The sequence below is a fragment of the Anopheles gambiae genome, chromosome 2, assembly GCF_943734735.2.
Source record: "Anopheles gambiae chromosome 2, idAnoGambNW_F1_1, whole genome shotgun sequence".
In the NCBI taxonomy this organism is placed as follows: domain Eukaryota; kingdom Metazoa; phylum Arthropoda; class Insecta; order Diptera; family Culicidae; genus Anopheles; species Anopheles gambiae.
The window spans coordinates 88911267-88926719 of record NC_064601.1 but is presented as its reverse complement, the minus strand read 5'-3'; the positions used below and the strand labels follow the sequence as shown (position 1 = coordinate 88926719).

The following is a 15453-nucleotide window of genomic DNA, read 5'->3' as shown; positions in this document are numbered from 1 at the left end:
ATTCTTATCTTGCTTCTGAACTGCGCCATCTGTGAGGATGGTGGGAGTTTAACATTTGTCCAGAAAAAAGGGAGGAGAACGGGGTGGACATCCTACCCTATACTGATGCTGAACTACGGTGACCAAAGAAGGACACCGTGACAACGCAAATTGGATCCACGTGGTGGCGCTTTACACTGGCAAATTTGTCGTTTTCAGTTACGTGAAGTGTGAGCACTTTTTTTCCTTTATCCACTGTTCACTGTAACTAACCCACTCACAGGTTGTGTTACTCATTCAGTTTGGTGTCGTATTTCGCGCTTAGCACGGGACGTGCGGTATCGCTCCAGTCATCCGGACTTAGCAAGCAGATGGTCGGGACTTTGCAAGCAGAAAGGCAATCAAAATGCAGGAGCAACAATTTAACGGTAATTTTGTAAGGTGAATTGCATAAATTTTGGCGCTTTTGTGCTGTGGTCAACTCTTTTCCGCCCAATAGTAGAACATTCGCGGGACAAAAGGAACGCAATAGCGACCGAAAAGGCCCGAAAGGCGAAAAGACATCAACGAAACGAAACAACAAAACAAAGAACGATAAACAAATTCCCATCTCAAACTGCACAACACCATAGATAGAAAGACAAAAAGCGCTAGCAAAAAAAAAACACACCCAATCTAACTTTTCACTTCACTTTAACTTTTTCGCTCCTTTGTTCTGGTTGTTTTCTTTTTTTTTTCATTGTGCAGCATCTTTCACGAATCACGAGTGTTTCGCTACCCCACCCATACCAGCCATGGAAATCATCCTGAAGCGTTGCCACAAATTTAACCACACCTTGGCCACAGAAATACGCCTTCGGTGCAAATAAAGGCTTACCCGGGCTTGGGACGCGCCTCGTGGTTTGCCTTTGCCCGGGGAAAGCTTTTCCCATTTGTCGCTGCTCTCTCTCACTCTTTGCATTATTTATCTATGCATTCGGCCGCTTTGCATGGCGAGAAAATTCATTACCTTTGCCATCCGGCCAAGCGATACGCCGGCATCAGCAGTAGCAGCACCAACATCAACAGCAAATGGGTACGATTTTTGGCTTTGTTGTTTGGCGTGGTGTGATGCTTATGGTGTGACCAATGAACAGTTGCAGAAAGAAGAGACAAACTTCAAACGGCTCCCGGTGCCACAAGCACAGTGGAGCAAAGTATAAAAAAGTAGTTGCTTTTTGTTTCCGCAACACTACTTTGTGCGGGGCTTTGTGCGAGGTTGTGTGTGTGTGTGTGTGTGCGTGTCTTTGTGGAGAGCACTTCGGCTGGGTGCTGTCACAGTGTGATAATTTATTTGCTGGCGAAATTGCATTACGAGCCGGCTCGGGTATGCCGAGCGACGGGCGATTTATTTGGTGTGGGGAAATTAAATTTGCAATTCTTTTCTCTCGACGGAAGCTGTGGAACGAAAGGAGCTCGAGCGGCGGGAAGAGAGTGAAAAAGATAAACAGCAGGGCAACTTTTCCCAATATCAAATAGGGTTGTTAGTTCGTCAATTCAGCGTATCCTTTCTCTAAGAGGCTGATATGTTTTATAACAGTTTTATTATCAACTTCTAAAAGGTCTAATTTTCAGCTAATTTTACTGTAACCTACTGTATGGATTGTTGGTTTGCTAAAATGCATATGTTGTAATGCATATTGCATACTCATAGGCGTTGTTGTACATATTCAATGAAAATTATTAAATAAACTTCCTGGTTCGTTTTGCATTCTCAACTACTAACAACCATCATAAACAAGATTTCCTCCATTACAGCTGCAACAGAACAAGAGGATAAAGGTTCGAGTCAAGGATTATCATTGAATTATTCATCAAGCGATGCTAAATCATCGTTTATGAAAATTTAAACGTCCTATTACAATCTATTTCCTTCCTCGAAACTCCACGGGGAATATTGTAAAACGCATAAACCCACATTCATACATACACACAAACACGGGACACTGTTCGCCTGTTGCATCGCGACATCGCGTAACCGTACCGATAAACTAATCATAAACTGTACCCTGCACAGACCCAGCAGCACCTCCGACTCCTATCAGGAAGGATAAACGCTACCAAACCGCGTTACGGTGACACGCTTCATAAAATGCATCGTATGCAGTTGACACCGAATTGGCTTCCAAACACGCTCCCTGTTTCCCACAAAGCGGGTGTGGTGGCGTTTGAATCCACACCCGATCAGCCGCTTCATAGTTCGAAATTCAAAGGCAAAATAGCGTGTATGGTCGTAATATTGATTTTTATGCCAATGCTGTCAGGGGGGGAGGGGGGGGGGTGGATGCGGGACCCGAACAGTGTGGTTGCACTTTGTATAAATTGAGTTTTTACCGCCAGGCAGCAGTGGTAGTGCCGTGTACTGTTGTGGATGGGTTTAAGTACAAATTGCATATGGTTTCGTGTTGTTATCTGACATCTCATGGGGCTTCTTGACAGCAGACGTTCCTTGATAGAAATTTCGCTTCGTGGAGTCTGAGTGAGTGTGATTTTTTTGTGTTGGTCACAAGCGAGAGTCTGTGAGTACGTTCAGCTTGTACTACACACGGTTGATGTAAGAATGGCACAAAACATATGAATTCCATTTGGTTGGTTTTGAAGTGATGTATCGCAACCGCAAGATAGTTTTTTTTGTTGCCCAGGATAGTGTTCAGGAAATATGGAATTATATGTCACCTTCGTAATGGCAGGACACTTTACAATCAACAGGAAAAGCGACATTTCTGCTTGGAATTTCTCCATTTTGTTTGCTAAGAGGGCTACCACAGTTTAAGAAAAATAGCGTAGCAATAAATAAATTATTTGTGGATAGTTATTGAATCAAAATGTTCGTCACTGTAATTCAATTAGATTTTATAGCAACTCTGGTTCTTTTAGCGAAATTATCTTGCTTCCTCTCAGTATTCGTTACGCGCCTAGAGTTATGCAATTTTTATGTGCACCATTAATACAGCTGTTTGAAGTTATAAAAGTACATGAATTAATAAATAAAATAAAATATAAAATAAATAAAATAATTATATGTATATTTTGTATCCACTAGTTGATTTGGCAGATTACATGGCTGCGCTACTCAATTTCAAAGTATTCCTTTATTCTTAAGAGTATGCCAATATTGAGGCCCTTCACGATTCTAGTCAGCCTTTGTATCTGTAGTTTGACAGTTGGAGACTGTAATCATGGCAACACTTCATGCAAAACCTCACACAAAATAATCCAGGACCCTTCCATTAGATTATTTTAGCCTCAAAGCTAGAATTAGATTCGAGTACCTGCTCGAAAAATTGCAAAACAAGGTGGTGTTTACATTTATCCCAAGGTGCATTTAAGAGATCTGGTGATGGAATCCAGAATCAAAATGTATGTAGTCCTGTGGTGGTTTCATAGCATTTTTATAGCCAAATTTTAATATCTCTTTTTGACAGGATGGGTAAAAACTTTTGTTCAAACAAGCTTTCTGGATACACAAAATACTCTTAAAATTTTCATTCAGAAGCAGATGCGATAAAAAGCTCGAAAACTGCTACACAATGCAAACAGCTGACAGGCTGAAATTTCAGCCTACGAATTTAAAACGGAAAGGGCCCTATTAACGGTCTCGAAGTCCAATTCAAATGAAGTACTTATGACAACTACTAAGAGACGTGAATCCTAAACGGAACCCGTACTGGTCCTGACAACAATACATAGCCTTTTCCTGTCCAAGAACTGCACACAAGAACATAATGACGGAACGGAATCTAATACTGAACCAAAATCGGCACTGGAATCCATACTGAATCCATACCGGTCCACGAACCAATACTGATTATACTGGTTCAAGAACTGATCATGAACCCATACCTGCCCTGGAACCTATCATGAGCCCATATCGGTCCTTGAACAAATCATGAACCCATACCGATCCCGAAGCGTAACATCCCATACCGATACAGAAATAGTTTCCGATTTCATTTATTTTCTGAATCAGTACTCGTAACAGTTCAGAAATTGAATAGAACAGAACATAAATTGGCGTAGGGTATAACGTAGAAATTTGGCGTAGGAATTAGTGTAGGAATTAGCGAGGGAAATTGCGTAGGAAAATTAGTAGTGTGTTTATATTTGTAAAGTGATTCACCATTGATTAGCAAACTATGTTTATGTATTTTCTGTTACAAATTCACTAAAAATACGCTAAAAGATACAATGCATAACTTTAGGCGTTCAACAGCCAAACCACTCCACCCGGTTGGAGAAAAAGATAACCTTTTATGGCACTATAGGACCGATATGCCCTGAACCGACACAGACGTTCGGAAGAAATTCGAAACATTAAAACTACCGTCGTAAAACGTTCAACAAACCAATTCAAAAGCAATTGCCACTCACCTTCAGCGCACGGTCGATCTGCCCGAGAAAGAACGTCAGTAAGGCAAGGATGATAAAGTTAACGCCGCCGGCAAAATCGGTCAGCTTGTCGAGCTGAAAGATGGCAGCGATCAGGAAGAAGATGATCTGCATCACAACCGTCACGATCGCGCTGATCGCGAAGTGATCCTCGTCCAGTACGTTCACCGCCATCTTGCGACACACGTTTTCTATCACTTTTCACACTTCTGCTTTTTTGCTTTCTTGTTTGGTTATGAAACTCAATCGGGGAAAAAACGTTGCACCGTTTGCACCGTAAACTGCACTTCTACTTCATCGCACTAGTATTTCCTCGGTTCACCACGCGTTTCGCGCTTTCTAATCTACAACACTCACGTGTGATTTGAATTTATCTCTCTCTCTCTCTCTCTTGCTCTATTCACGTTTCGTTCTATTTCGCTTCCTCTTGTTCAAGTATCACTACCCTCACAACGCACATAGACTGTGATGTGAATATTTTCGTCCATTCGATGCAAGCCGCTCCTTTCTGCTGGACATCGATTTCTGCTACCACTACACAAACACATACACACACACGACCGTCTTTTTAGGGGGAGGGGGAAGGAGGCCCGAGTTTTCGCACCGCACCGATGTCCACTCGCTGTGCAAGGTTCACACAATCGACAATCTATTTATGTCTTACCATCTTGTGCCACACATTGGCGCACATTTTTGGAAGATGAAACGGGGAAAATCTATCTAGCGGAAGGGCAGGGACACTGTTGGGTTGGGATAGGCGAGCCCCTGCTGAGATGAAGGGTGGAACGATGGGAGGGGGGATTTTCTGATTTCCGACTCATTTCGTGCAGTGTCGGCCGAAGACGGCGACGCAATCCATACCGCCGGCCGGTTGTCGCTTCATGTCTCGCTGCACGGTATGATGGTTTCGATTTTTCTCGCCCCCGTTTTGCTCGGCCGACGCTGTTTGTTTGGTAAGTTTTCCAAACGGGTATCGATGCGGCCGGCAAGTTTGCCAAAAAAGAAAAACAAACACAAAACAGAACCGTAAAGCAAATTGAACCGAAAAGTTGACTATATTTATCCGTGCGCTCGCGTTTGTCGGGCCTCTGTTTGAGCGCTGTGTGCTCTACGTTCGCATATGTTCTGTTCCACTTTGCTTCACACAGCTTCACACGGGCGTGTGTTGCCACGCTTTCTGAAAGAAGGGAAAAAGAAGGAAAAGAAAAACAGTAATTGAAAAGGAAATTCAATGTTATGCTTCACATTTTTCGCACACCCCTTTCTTTCATTAAAAAAGTGGATGGGGAAGTAAAAAATCATCAAACCAACAAAAAAATACATTCCACCGCCTCAACTGGGGCGAACAAACATAATCGCATAAACTTCATGACCTTCCGTTAAATTTCCATTCGCACTCCGTAAAACAAATTATCACTTTCGCCCTATTCCCCACGTTTCACTTCCTTTCAATGCCTTTGCTTTGCGTTCACTTGTTTGTTCAATTTTGTAGTTCAATTATCTGTGTTTATTATTTTTTTCGTTTTCGTTTTTGCTGTACAGTTTAATTTCTGCTTAAACAAAAAAAAAGGTTCGTTCATTTATTCCTTTAACTTTAACGCGTGGGAACCGAAGGGTCAGCTGTATCGTTCAAATTGGAATCTGCCTACCAATGCTGTTGGATTGTGAACTGTACCCGGATAGTTTTCAATTGATCGTAGTTATCATACTTTTAAGGACTGTAGACGATTTATTGTGCCGACGATGATTTATGATGAACTCTTTTAACGCTCTAGGACCCGAATTAGATTTTCATATGACAATTAATCAACTAAGGACTTGTTTAAGACAGCTTTTCTAACGATTATTTCATGTTCGATGTAGCTATTTATTTTTCTATTTATTTCATTATTTTCTAACGTTAAATTCAATGGTTTCATTAAATGCTTTGTTGAGGTTCATATTATTCAAAAATAATATAAAAAATGATATCAAATTGTGGAAACAATTTCAATGCCTTATTAAATTTATAAAACAAATAGATACATAAGGCAATTTCAAACCATGTCAAAAATAAAACAAAACACAAATGTATAATCCTTGTATGCCGTGAAACATCACGCTCTTTGTTAATCTTGCATACATACAAACAAACAAAAACACGTGCCCTAACGAACAACGACCATGCGCCACCATTGCCATACAGCGTGGCGGATGGAAAAAAAATAATTTATTTCCATAAAATCAACGTTTCTTCTCGATTTCTGCAACCGAGTTAGTTTTTAATTATACCAGCCTCTCCTATCCTCATCCCCTCCCCTCTCACCATATTTCCACCAATATTCTCCACCGCGCAAAAGGTGCTGGGTGTATGTTGAGTTTTTGGTTATTAATTTTATCTCCACGAAGCGTAAACGAGCTCGATTGCTCGTTTTTCGGGTTCATGCAACCCCCCCCCTCCTCCTACCCTTTTTTCAGCAAGCAAGGATGGGGCTGTGGTTTCGGGTTTGTTAATTATAACACCGCCACTACAACCGGCCGGGTAGCAGCAAAACTCCCCATATCTTTCTGTGTGTTGGTGCCACTGCTCGGGCGAAAATAATGAAGCGGCCGGTTGGTTTGCGAATTGCAATCAATTGGCAGCAGCTGCAGCTTCAGCAAACTCGCAGACGAAAGCGCGACCCCGAAACAGCAAACGCCGCTCTAATTAATCTCCTTCCGGCCACATGCTAATGAAGTGAGCCATTCGACGAACAGCTATGGTGGGGTCACTTTGGGCTCGATCAACGCAGGCGAAAAGGCGTTTCGAGGAAAAATCGGTTTTGCCTATAAATGGTGGGGTGGGGCGAAAGAAACTCATCCACTGATCTGTTCCGCCCCGTTTGATGCGCCTCTCGTTTGCTCATTTTCATTTTCATGATTTATTGCCGCTGTCGGCGAAGTTCAAGTTCAAGCGCTGTTAATGGAAATGATCCGAGCGAGTGCTGATTTTTTTCTCTCTCCGTCGGAACCCATCTTTTTTTAGGGGGCGGTGTTGTGCTTTCGAAAACGAATATTTCAAAATGAGAAGGATAGAAAGGCTATTGAAGAATCTTGACCGATTACGATTCATTATTGCATTAATTAGTTTCACCAAATCGAGAGCAGATAAAATTAGGAGTACCAAGAAATTTGTTTGATAAGAAAATCGATTAACAATAATACTTCATTGAAAATAAAACTAATAAGCTTAACTACTAAAATTCTGTGCACATTATCAATAGTCAGAGCTCACTGGTCATATTTCATGACATTTACCTTATGTTGAATATCATTTATATAATATAATCATAGATGCTACAAATCAGATATTAAATTTGAGTTTAAATAATGATTGTAACTATTACAACCGTTCCAAAATTTATATTAAAAACTGATATGAAGTTATTATTCAATTCAATTAAAATTAGATTGGAACTTTGAATATGTACTTAACACATTTTTCAGTTTTTTACGGGGTTTTCCAAGAGTTCTCATAGCTGTGAGACACTCTATTGACTCTTTCATAAGTGAAATGAACTTAATGTAATGGGAATTTGACTCTATAGCACTCTTGTTGGACAAATGCAATAGGAATTTCCAAGGATCCTGTCCAAAAGGGTGCCATAGAGTCCAATTTATAACTTCTGAAGTTCACTTCCTATAGGAAAAATTCAAGGAAGTGTCCCACATCTATGAGAACCCCGGGAAAACCCTGTAATACACAGTTTCTCTTATCTTATAATTGAAATATAACGTATCAAATGAAAATATATTATTTCAATTATTTTTACCTTATTGTATAACAATATTATTTAACAACTTGAATTGTTCTAAATTGAGGTCACTAGAAACCTATGTTTACCGCTTTTAACAAAATTCTATATTAAACCGATTTCTACTTCAACTTTATCAAAGAAATCGAAAGCAATAATCAGTGCTACATTCCTTTTTTTAGCTCGTTCTTTACATAAATGAACAAACCATTCTCTATACCGGGTAAAAAAACGTCTCTTGAAAGTCTCTCGCCGCAGGCAAACCCCTAAACATAGGCTCAACATTGGGACAATAAGTTAAAAAAGGGGATACGAGGTTCTGCTGCAGATCGAAACAGAGAGGAGTTTAGCAAACGGTGCCCGTACGCACATGCAGCAGGATTGCATTCCGCCTCAGATGAAGGAGGGGGAGAGGGGGGAGAGAGGGCGGAAATTTCCCCCACTCCCGTTCCAAATAAATAAATACATCCTCTGCTCGGCCTTGACTCGGATTCACTTCGATGGCGCAAACGAACGTTCCGTTTTGCATTTATGTATGCCTATGTGTGTGAATGTGTGTACACTTTTTTACCTTCTCTGCTATTTACATAGGCCATCCTCTGGTCCAGGACCGGGAGCAGCTCCCAGGCCCCAGCTGGAGCCTGGCCGGAAATCAAATATAAGCTGTTGCGCCTGCTTGTTTACCGCTGCTGGTCTCGCTCGTACTCACGCAGCGCACTTCCAGGGGCAGTGAGTGTTTCTCACGCCTATCAGCTCACTCTCTCTTTATGTCCTATCCATACAAACACACAAACACTGCCGAACATTAAAGCCTCAAACATCTGATCGTGGTTTGGTGGTGCGTTTTTTTATACTGCAAATTTCCACCATCCGAAATGAGGGGAAAAAGAAAAACAAAAAAATATGGCTAAGTAAATGTTAGCCGCTCATCCAACACACATTTCTAGCTCAATTTTCTTCCCTCATTTTCTGTCATTTGCTACCCATCAGGTGGTGCAACAACAACAACAACACGCAGCCGAAACAGGGAATCACAAAAATCACCAGGCGTCCGCTTACACCACGTGGAGTTTGTCCACTGGCAGGTTTGTGGAATGATCATTTTGTACACATCGTTCGTAGAACGTTCGCTCGTCTAGTCTAGCGTTCGCGATGGGTGGCCTTCAAGCGAACTTTCCGCTCACCGCATTCTACCGACCCGTTTCCACCGTACAGCCGTCCACAGCCAGCACAAATCCCGCTCGATCGATTGGAGTCTAATTAAAATCTAAAATGGAGTCATTCCCATTGCCCTGCCGGTGGTCTGTGTCCGGCAGTGTGCAGTTTTGGAAGCGTAGCTATTGGCTCGGTGTGTGGTCCGCTTTTTCAAGGTGAGTGTTTCAACTGTGCTCGAGCTGTGTTTCATGTAAAAACTCAAGTTAAACCATTTATTTTTACTATAGTGCACTATTTCAAACATGTTAACAATTTCTGTCGAAAAATACAACAAAAAGGGAATCAAAAACCATGAAAGAACACACCCATTGCACCGTCCAAAAACTAGTTGAATTTAAATTCAATTGAAATCCAGTTAAGCGGTCAACCTTTCTTCGGTTCATCCAGCTTCCCGTGCTCATCCGAGACAAAGTGAAAGCAAATGATTGATGCCACTTTATTGAATTAATTTCCCATCAAGTGTGAGGGGGGGGGGGGGGGAGGGTGTGGTGAGTAAAAGTTTTCCCCCCTTCCATCTTTCCCGCACCGTTCGGGTTCGAGTGCACAAAAATTGGACCAATTTTCCGAATGTTCGTCGCCCGATTTTACTACTACCATAGGGGCATACACACACACATACACACACACACACACACACACACACACACACACACACACACACACACACACACACACACACACACACACACAAGCGTTCTACTAGCACCAGCATTATTTTCGCCATTTCACCTTCGAGCCGGTTTCACAATACACTCCTCCCCCCACCGATGACCGGAAGCTGCCATGACCGGTCAATTTAAATTAGTTTCCGCACAATAATTCTATTATTCACTCTTCCGGTGGTCATTCTGAAGGGGGTGGCAGGCATGCTAGCCACAAACACAACACACCCGAACACCCGTGTGCCCGTGTGGTGGGGCTGGGAGAGAAGGATTGGGAAACTATTTTTACAACCCTCCCCCGCGCGTTCTACCCCGCGTCCGCTAGAACCACACGAACGCTCACACACACACACACACACACACACACACACCGGTTGCTTGGATGGGTGGGAAAACGTTCCGAAATTGCACATCGCGTGTTCGAATACAGTGAAGCACCGCTGGTTTGCATCGCAGGATGCTTGGTGGACGGTTTTTTTCCGGATTTGGCTCGTAAAATAGAAACCCACCAGGCGTCTCCACCACCACCGCACGTGCTCCGTTTGGTTTCACGTCCGTGTTTAGACAGCCGCTCGGGCCCGACGGGTCGCGTGTACGGCAACACTTTCCCATCAACAGCTTGCACCGAGCGTGATGGTGTGTTGGTGATTGCCGTGAGCTGAACATGATTCTGTGCTGTTCGCCACGGATGTCGGAGGCTTCGGATTGTCTTCCGGAGATTCTAATTAGATGGCTCAAGGTACAGCCGATTAGATTAGAAAACGGATAAGAAAATTTGCTAAAAATAACTCTGTCGCCCTAAAACCGTGCAAGCAAGCTTGAAGAAATACGCCAACCACACAGATAACGCCAACCACCTACAAACACACATAGACATCCCGTCCCTGGGCTTAGGGCGTCCCGTGCTCGTAAAGCCCTACGACAGAAGAAAGGCGCACCGCACACAGTAGGCAAGCTAATACGAAACGAGAGAAATCGCGCGCGCTCCTTGCTGCTTTTGCAACACAACAAAAAAAAAACAGTGGCAAAAACGGAAACACACACACACACACACATGCACTCGGGTGATGGATACACAGCACTAAACCGAAGCCCCGTACTTTGTTCTTTGATGTGGGCTTGTAGCTAATAGACGAGATGATGGAAAACGGGAAACAAAAACAGACAGAAAAGAGCTGGCTTTCGCTGCTCATGCAAAAGAATCCTCCAGGGATGAGGATGACGCGACCAACCCTCGTACGGCGGGGATACATTCCAGCGTGGTAGAATGTAGTTTTACTATCAAGCGTATCGTAACGATGGGGCCGCACGCTTCGAGGAAAACGGATGCTTATCCCCCGAGCTTTCCCAGCTGTAACCAAATACTAACACTGTCACTGCTGCTTCTGCTGCACCTGCTTCTGCTTCTGCTGAGCACAACGAACAACCCGCCGTATGTATGCGAACCACCGCGTGCGCGTGCAACCGTTCGTTAAGGGTGCGAACCGTACGAGACGAACACTCGAATGCGACTCACGAGCGACTGCCTTTGCACGCTGAAGGATTGCACGTTCCGCAAGGATATACCTGTTCGCTCTCGCGCGCTCTCTCTCTCGCTCTCTTTCTATGGACCAACGAGCTGTTTCCTAGGGGTTGCGTATTTTGTTTTTTTTTTTTTTTATACAAACGGAGACACACTACTATCAGGACAAGAATACGCACTGCCGAGAGTGAGAGCCGAGAGTAACCAATAGGCAGAGAGAAAACACTTGTAAACGTATTCAGACGGGGCGAGAGTTGACAGCTAGCTTCCCATATCATAGGATGCCGCGGACCAGATGCGACCATGCGTTCTTTTGCGTTACAAGTTGTCATGGTGACAGCAACATTATGCATTTTTTTTAATCATTTTCTTGTGCAGATTTTAAAACAAACGTCCGCATTACGATATTTCTCTCAACGCGTCATGCACAAATTACTACAGTAACCACTTAAAACATACCTGCAACCGCACTATGTGATTTTGAATCCTTTTCCCTCCCAAACACTCCAAGCGCCGAAAGGATCGCGCTCTCTCTCCCGCAAGCGTGTCCGCACTGGCTCTTCGGCTCAAAACTCGCGTAAACAACGCGTGCTCTATTTTTCCTTCCCTGCAGCTACCGTTACGGCGACAGCGATTCTCTCTGTTTACGCCACGCCACAGTTGCGTTTGCTAGCGCCCGTCCGCACAGTGTTCGCCGCTTCATGTGTTTTTGGGCCTTTTCGGAATGTTCAGTATCAATTACGGGCTGGGTTTTTTCACCTTTGTAAGGTATATATTTCATTTTTTTTTTACTTTTAAATGGCATAAATCCTCTTGGTAAGTATGCCAGAAAGAGAATAAAGTGTAGTAAACAGCAGTCATGAAACTAATAACAATCAGCAGAAAGTATTGTAGCTGAAAATTGCAAGGAAAGGATGTAAAAACAAGCTTTACGTGAATTGTATCAGCCTCGGCACTGTTTCTGTTTGAAGAGAGTTGATGTGTTCTGCAGCGAAAGCAGTGTACAGAAATTGCACTTTCTCGTTTTTTCGAGCACTTGAAGGTTGTACTTTTTCATAAGGAAAAAAAACAAAACAAAACAAAATAACAATATCGATTTCATATGTATACCTACAGAAATAGTGGATAAGCCGTTGGCTTTTTTGTTGCTGATACGTTAACATTGTTCCTCCGTTTTTTTAAACCGATTGTTCTGTCTCTCTGCCTCCCGCCAATGGTAAGCCGCTATCAGTGTATCAGAATCCAGTTGTTGGTGTGGTTGTACGTCAGAAAGATGGGTAGATGCAGCAGCATGCTGATGCAATCCTCGTCGACAACCAGCGACACCTTGACCCACTCCTGCAGCCACTCGATCATGCTCTCGGCGCTCAGATTGTTCGCATTCAGCCCCCGGAGGTAGCAGGCGTGCTTGAGCGACTCGATCGGCATGTTGTGGACGCCTCCCTCTCGCTTGATCGCCATATCCATGTGGTGTACGACGTAGGCACGCTCACTGAGCCGAAACCGCCGCAACAGTCCAGCGTGAATGTCGTGCAATCGGCAGAGATATTTCTAAAATTGTCAAAAAAAAAGAAAACCCTTATTAGTAAATGCATAACAACACCGTTAGTGGTCCTTCACGCACCAAATGTGAGGACGATAAGCTGTTCAGGTGGAACGGCGGCCGTTGAAAGACTTCCTTCACGTCCAGTATCTCCTCGGACGTTGGGTGCAGCCCGCTGCCGAGCAGGCCCAGCATGTAGGCAAACTTTTCGTACGCCGGATCGTGCGTCTTTTTCAGCGCGTCCAGCTTCGACTGCATGCAGCGAAAGACGCGCCGATTGTACAGCAGCCGATTGCGCAGATCGATCTGCACAAAGTCTAGCTTCTGCTGTGCCGACCAGAAATGGGACGTTAGCAGCGTACGGGGGTACATGTAACTGGAAAACGGGAGAGAGAGAGAACATTATCGTAAAAAGGCTTTCCAAAGACTGGCGGAGGCCTGTTTCACTCACGCAAGTGGAAATATCACATAGTTCGCGAACGGCAGCGCCGATATGAGCAGCACGGGCGCCACCTTCCTCATGTCCCGCGGCATCTGGTAGTACAGCTCGATCTCCTTGCGCGTCAGGCAGCGCAGATCGTTATCGTGCGAGTAGACGATTTTCGTGATCTTGACTAGCTTCTTCATGTCGTTGAAGAAATCGCGCACGCCGACCAGAAACACCCGGTAGACGTGTACCGCCGACGGGAACTTTTTCTCGATCACCTTGTCGTAGTTTTTCACGTAGTCGAAAAACCGTGAAAACACGTACCCCTGCACGTTGCGCTTTACATTCTCCCGGCTGTACTTGGCCGCCAGCCGCTCTTTGGTCGATTGCTTGTCGTTGTCGCTGTGTGTTGTTGGGTTGGGAAGATGACAAAACAAAACGTGACAGCCGTATTAATACACACACACATCCTTCCAATACCTCTAATTGCTAGCACAAGCGAAACCGTGTGGCTCTTCTTTTTTCAATGCTACCACCCTTACCCGTCCTGTTTCGGACCATCTCCACCGGCGGTGCTTTGCAGGCGGATTGCACCACGAAACGCGCCGCTGCCTACGAACGAAACGGACTGACGCTGCTGTAGCACGTGCTGCTGGTGGCGGCACAGCGTACGCAACAATGTCAGCGACATGGTTACGGCCAGCAGACGCAAACAAATTGGACCAGAAACGCACGATTGTTGTTGCTTTATTACATCATATCACTTCCCTCTAGCTGCTTGCGAAACGGCACCACAACACACACTGCAACCGCACCGGCGAATGTTTATCTTTTCTGACAGCTACAGTGCCTACCGGCAGGGGCGCTACACAACACGGAGCAGCTGGGCGAAAGGGTGCCACTGACTGCGATCCGATTGTGTGCAAATGATGTGTGTAAAAATGAAAACGGTACATACAGGAGTTTTTCAAGACACTTTCGAATGTAAACATTGTTATGGGGTTTCCCAGGTCAGTTTCGAATGTAAACATTGTTATTCACTGCATGCAAAATGTTGTTCCACATCGATCTGACATTTCAGTACCTTCATCATAATTCTTATTTTCTTCAGTATGATTTTCAACACGACTCAAGCTGAATTGAGTTTGCCAGTTCTTTGTTATGTGTTTAAAATCATGTGTAAAAACTGAAATTTCACTTTGAAGCAAATAAACCATTCGACAGCTGTTGAAAAACATCTTAGATGCGGTGAATAATTATGTACACATTCGAAAGTGACTTGGAAACCCATTTAAGGTTCGCTTTCAGTAGAATTAGGCAAATTATATTTCATTTCAATGGTAAGTTTTTCTCTATTTATCTATTATTTAAAGTAAATGTGTTGTTGGTTGTCAATGCTTTCTACGATAGTGACACTACAAAAGAGATAACAATTCTCGTCCTGAGCAAGGCTTGTAATGAATTGCCAAACATACACACTATTTTCCGGAATTACAGGATTTTTCAAGTCATTTTCCAATGGGCACATCATTATTCATTGCATCCAAGATGTTTTTCAACAGCTTTCAAATGGTTTATTTGCTTCAAAATGATTTTTTTTGTTTTTACACATGATTTTCAACACATCACAAAAAACTTTCAAACTCAATCCAGCTAGAGACGTGTCGAAAATCATGAGCTAATGATGAAGAAAATAAAAATTATAATGAGGGAAATGAAATATCAGCTTGAAATGAAATAAACATCTTGAACGCGGTGAAAACAACGTTTATATCCGAAGCTGACTGGGAAAACCCTGTATTCTACGATCACGAGATTCAACAAATATATGACAGCTGTTGAAAATCATTTTGAGAGATTGGTGTAACTTAGTACGTTCCGGGATGTATTCCAGAACAGCTTCG

General features: G+C 43.5%; 2 protein-coding genes across 3 annotated transcripts in view; both read right to left on the bottom strand.

Annotated features, from left to right (window-relative positions):
* Positions 1-11587, bottom strand: part of LOC1276408 (uncharacterized) — a 56007-nt gene extending 44420 nt beyond the window's left edge. Inside the window, exons 1-2 of one of the 2 annotated variants that reach the window (XM_061641230.1) lie at positions 11427-11587; positions 4390-5584 (exon numbers count right to left, since the gene is read on the bottom strand). In XM_061641230.1, coding sequence (XP_061497214.1) covers positions 4390-4581 — 192 coding nt within the window. In that variant the 5' untranslated portion in view covers positions 4582-5584; positions 11427-11587. The remainder of the gene's footprint in view (positions 1-4389; positions 5585-11426) is intronic. The other variant, XM_315751.5, reaches the window with a different exon arrangement.
* A 1076-nt stretch (positions 11588-12663) lies between these two features.
* Positions 12664-14392, bottom strand: LOC1276407 (LETM1 domain-containing protein 1). Its single transcript, XM_315750.5, has 4 exons — positions 14092-14392; positions 13574-13951; positions 13204-13498; positions 12664-13130 (listed from the first exon to the last, which is right to left on the bottom strand). The coding sequence occupies exons 1-4, from the start codon at positions 14238-14240 to the stop codon at positions 12807-12809; spliced, it is 1146 nt and encodes a 381-aa protein (XP_315750.4). The 5' UTR covers positions 14241-14392; the 3' UTR covers positions 12664-12806.
* Positions 14393-15453: the final 1061 nt, after the last annotated feature.

Excerpts from the sequence above, each read along its gene's own strand:
- LOC1276407 (XM_315750.5), bottom strand. The coding sequence starts at position 14,240 with ATGTCGCTGACATTGTTGCGTACGCTGTGCCGCCACCAGCAGCACGTG. Across the intron at positions 13,952-14,091 it reads GATGGTCCGAAACAGGACGG|CGACAACGACAAGCAATCGA; the intron begins GTAAGGGTGGTA and ends AACAACACACAG. Across the intron at positions 13,499-13,573 it reads TATGTGATATTTCCACTTGC|TTACATGTACCCCCGTACGC; the intron begins GTGAGTGAAACA and ends CCCGTTTTCCAG.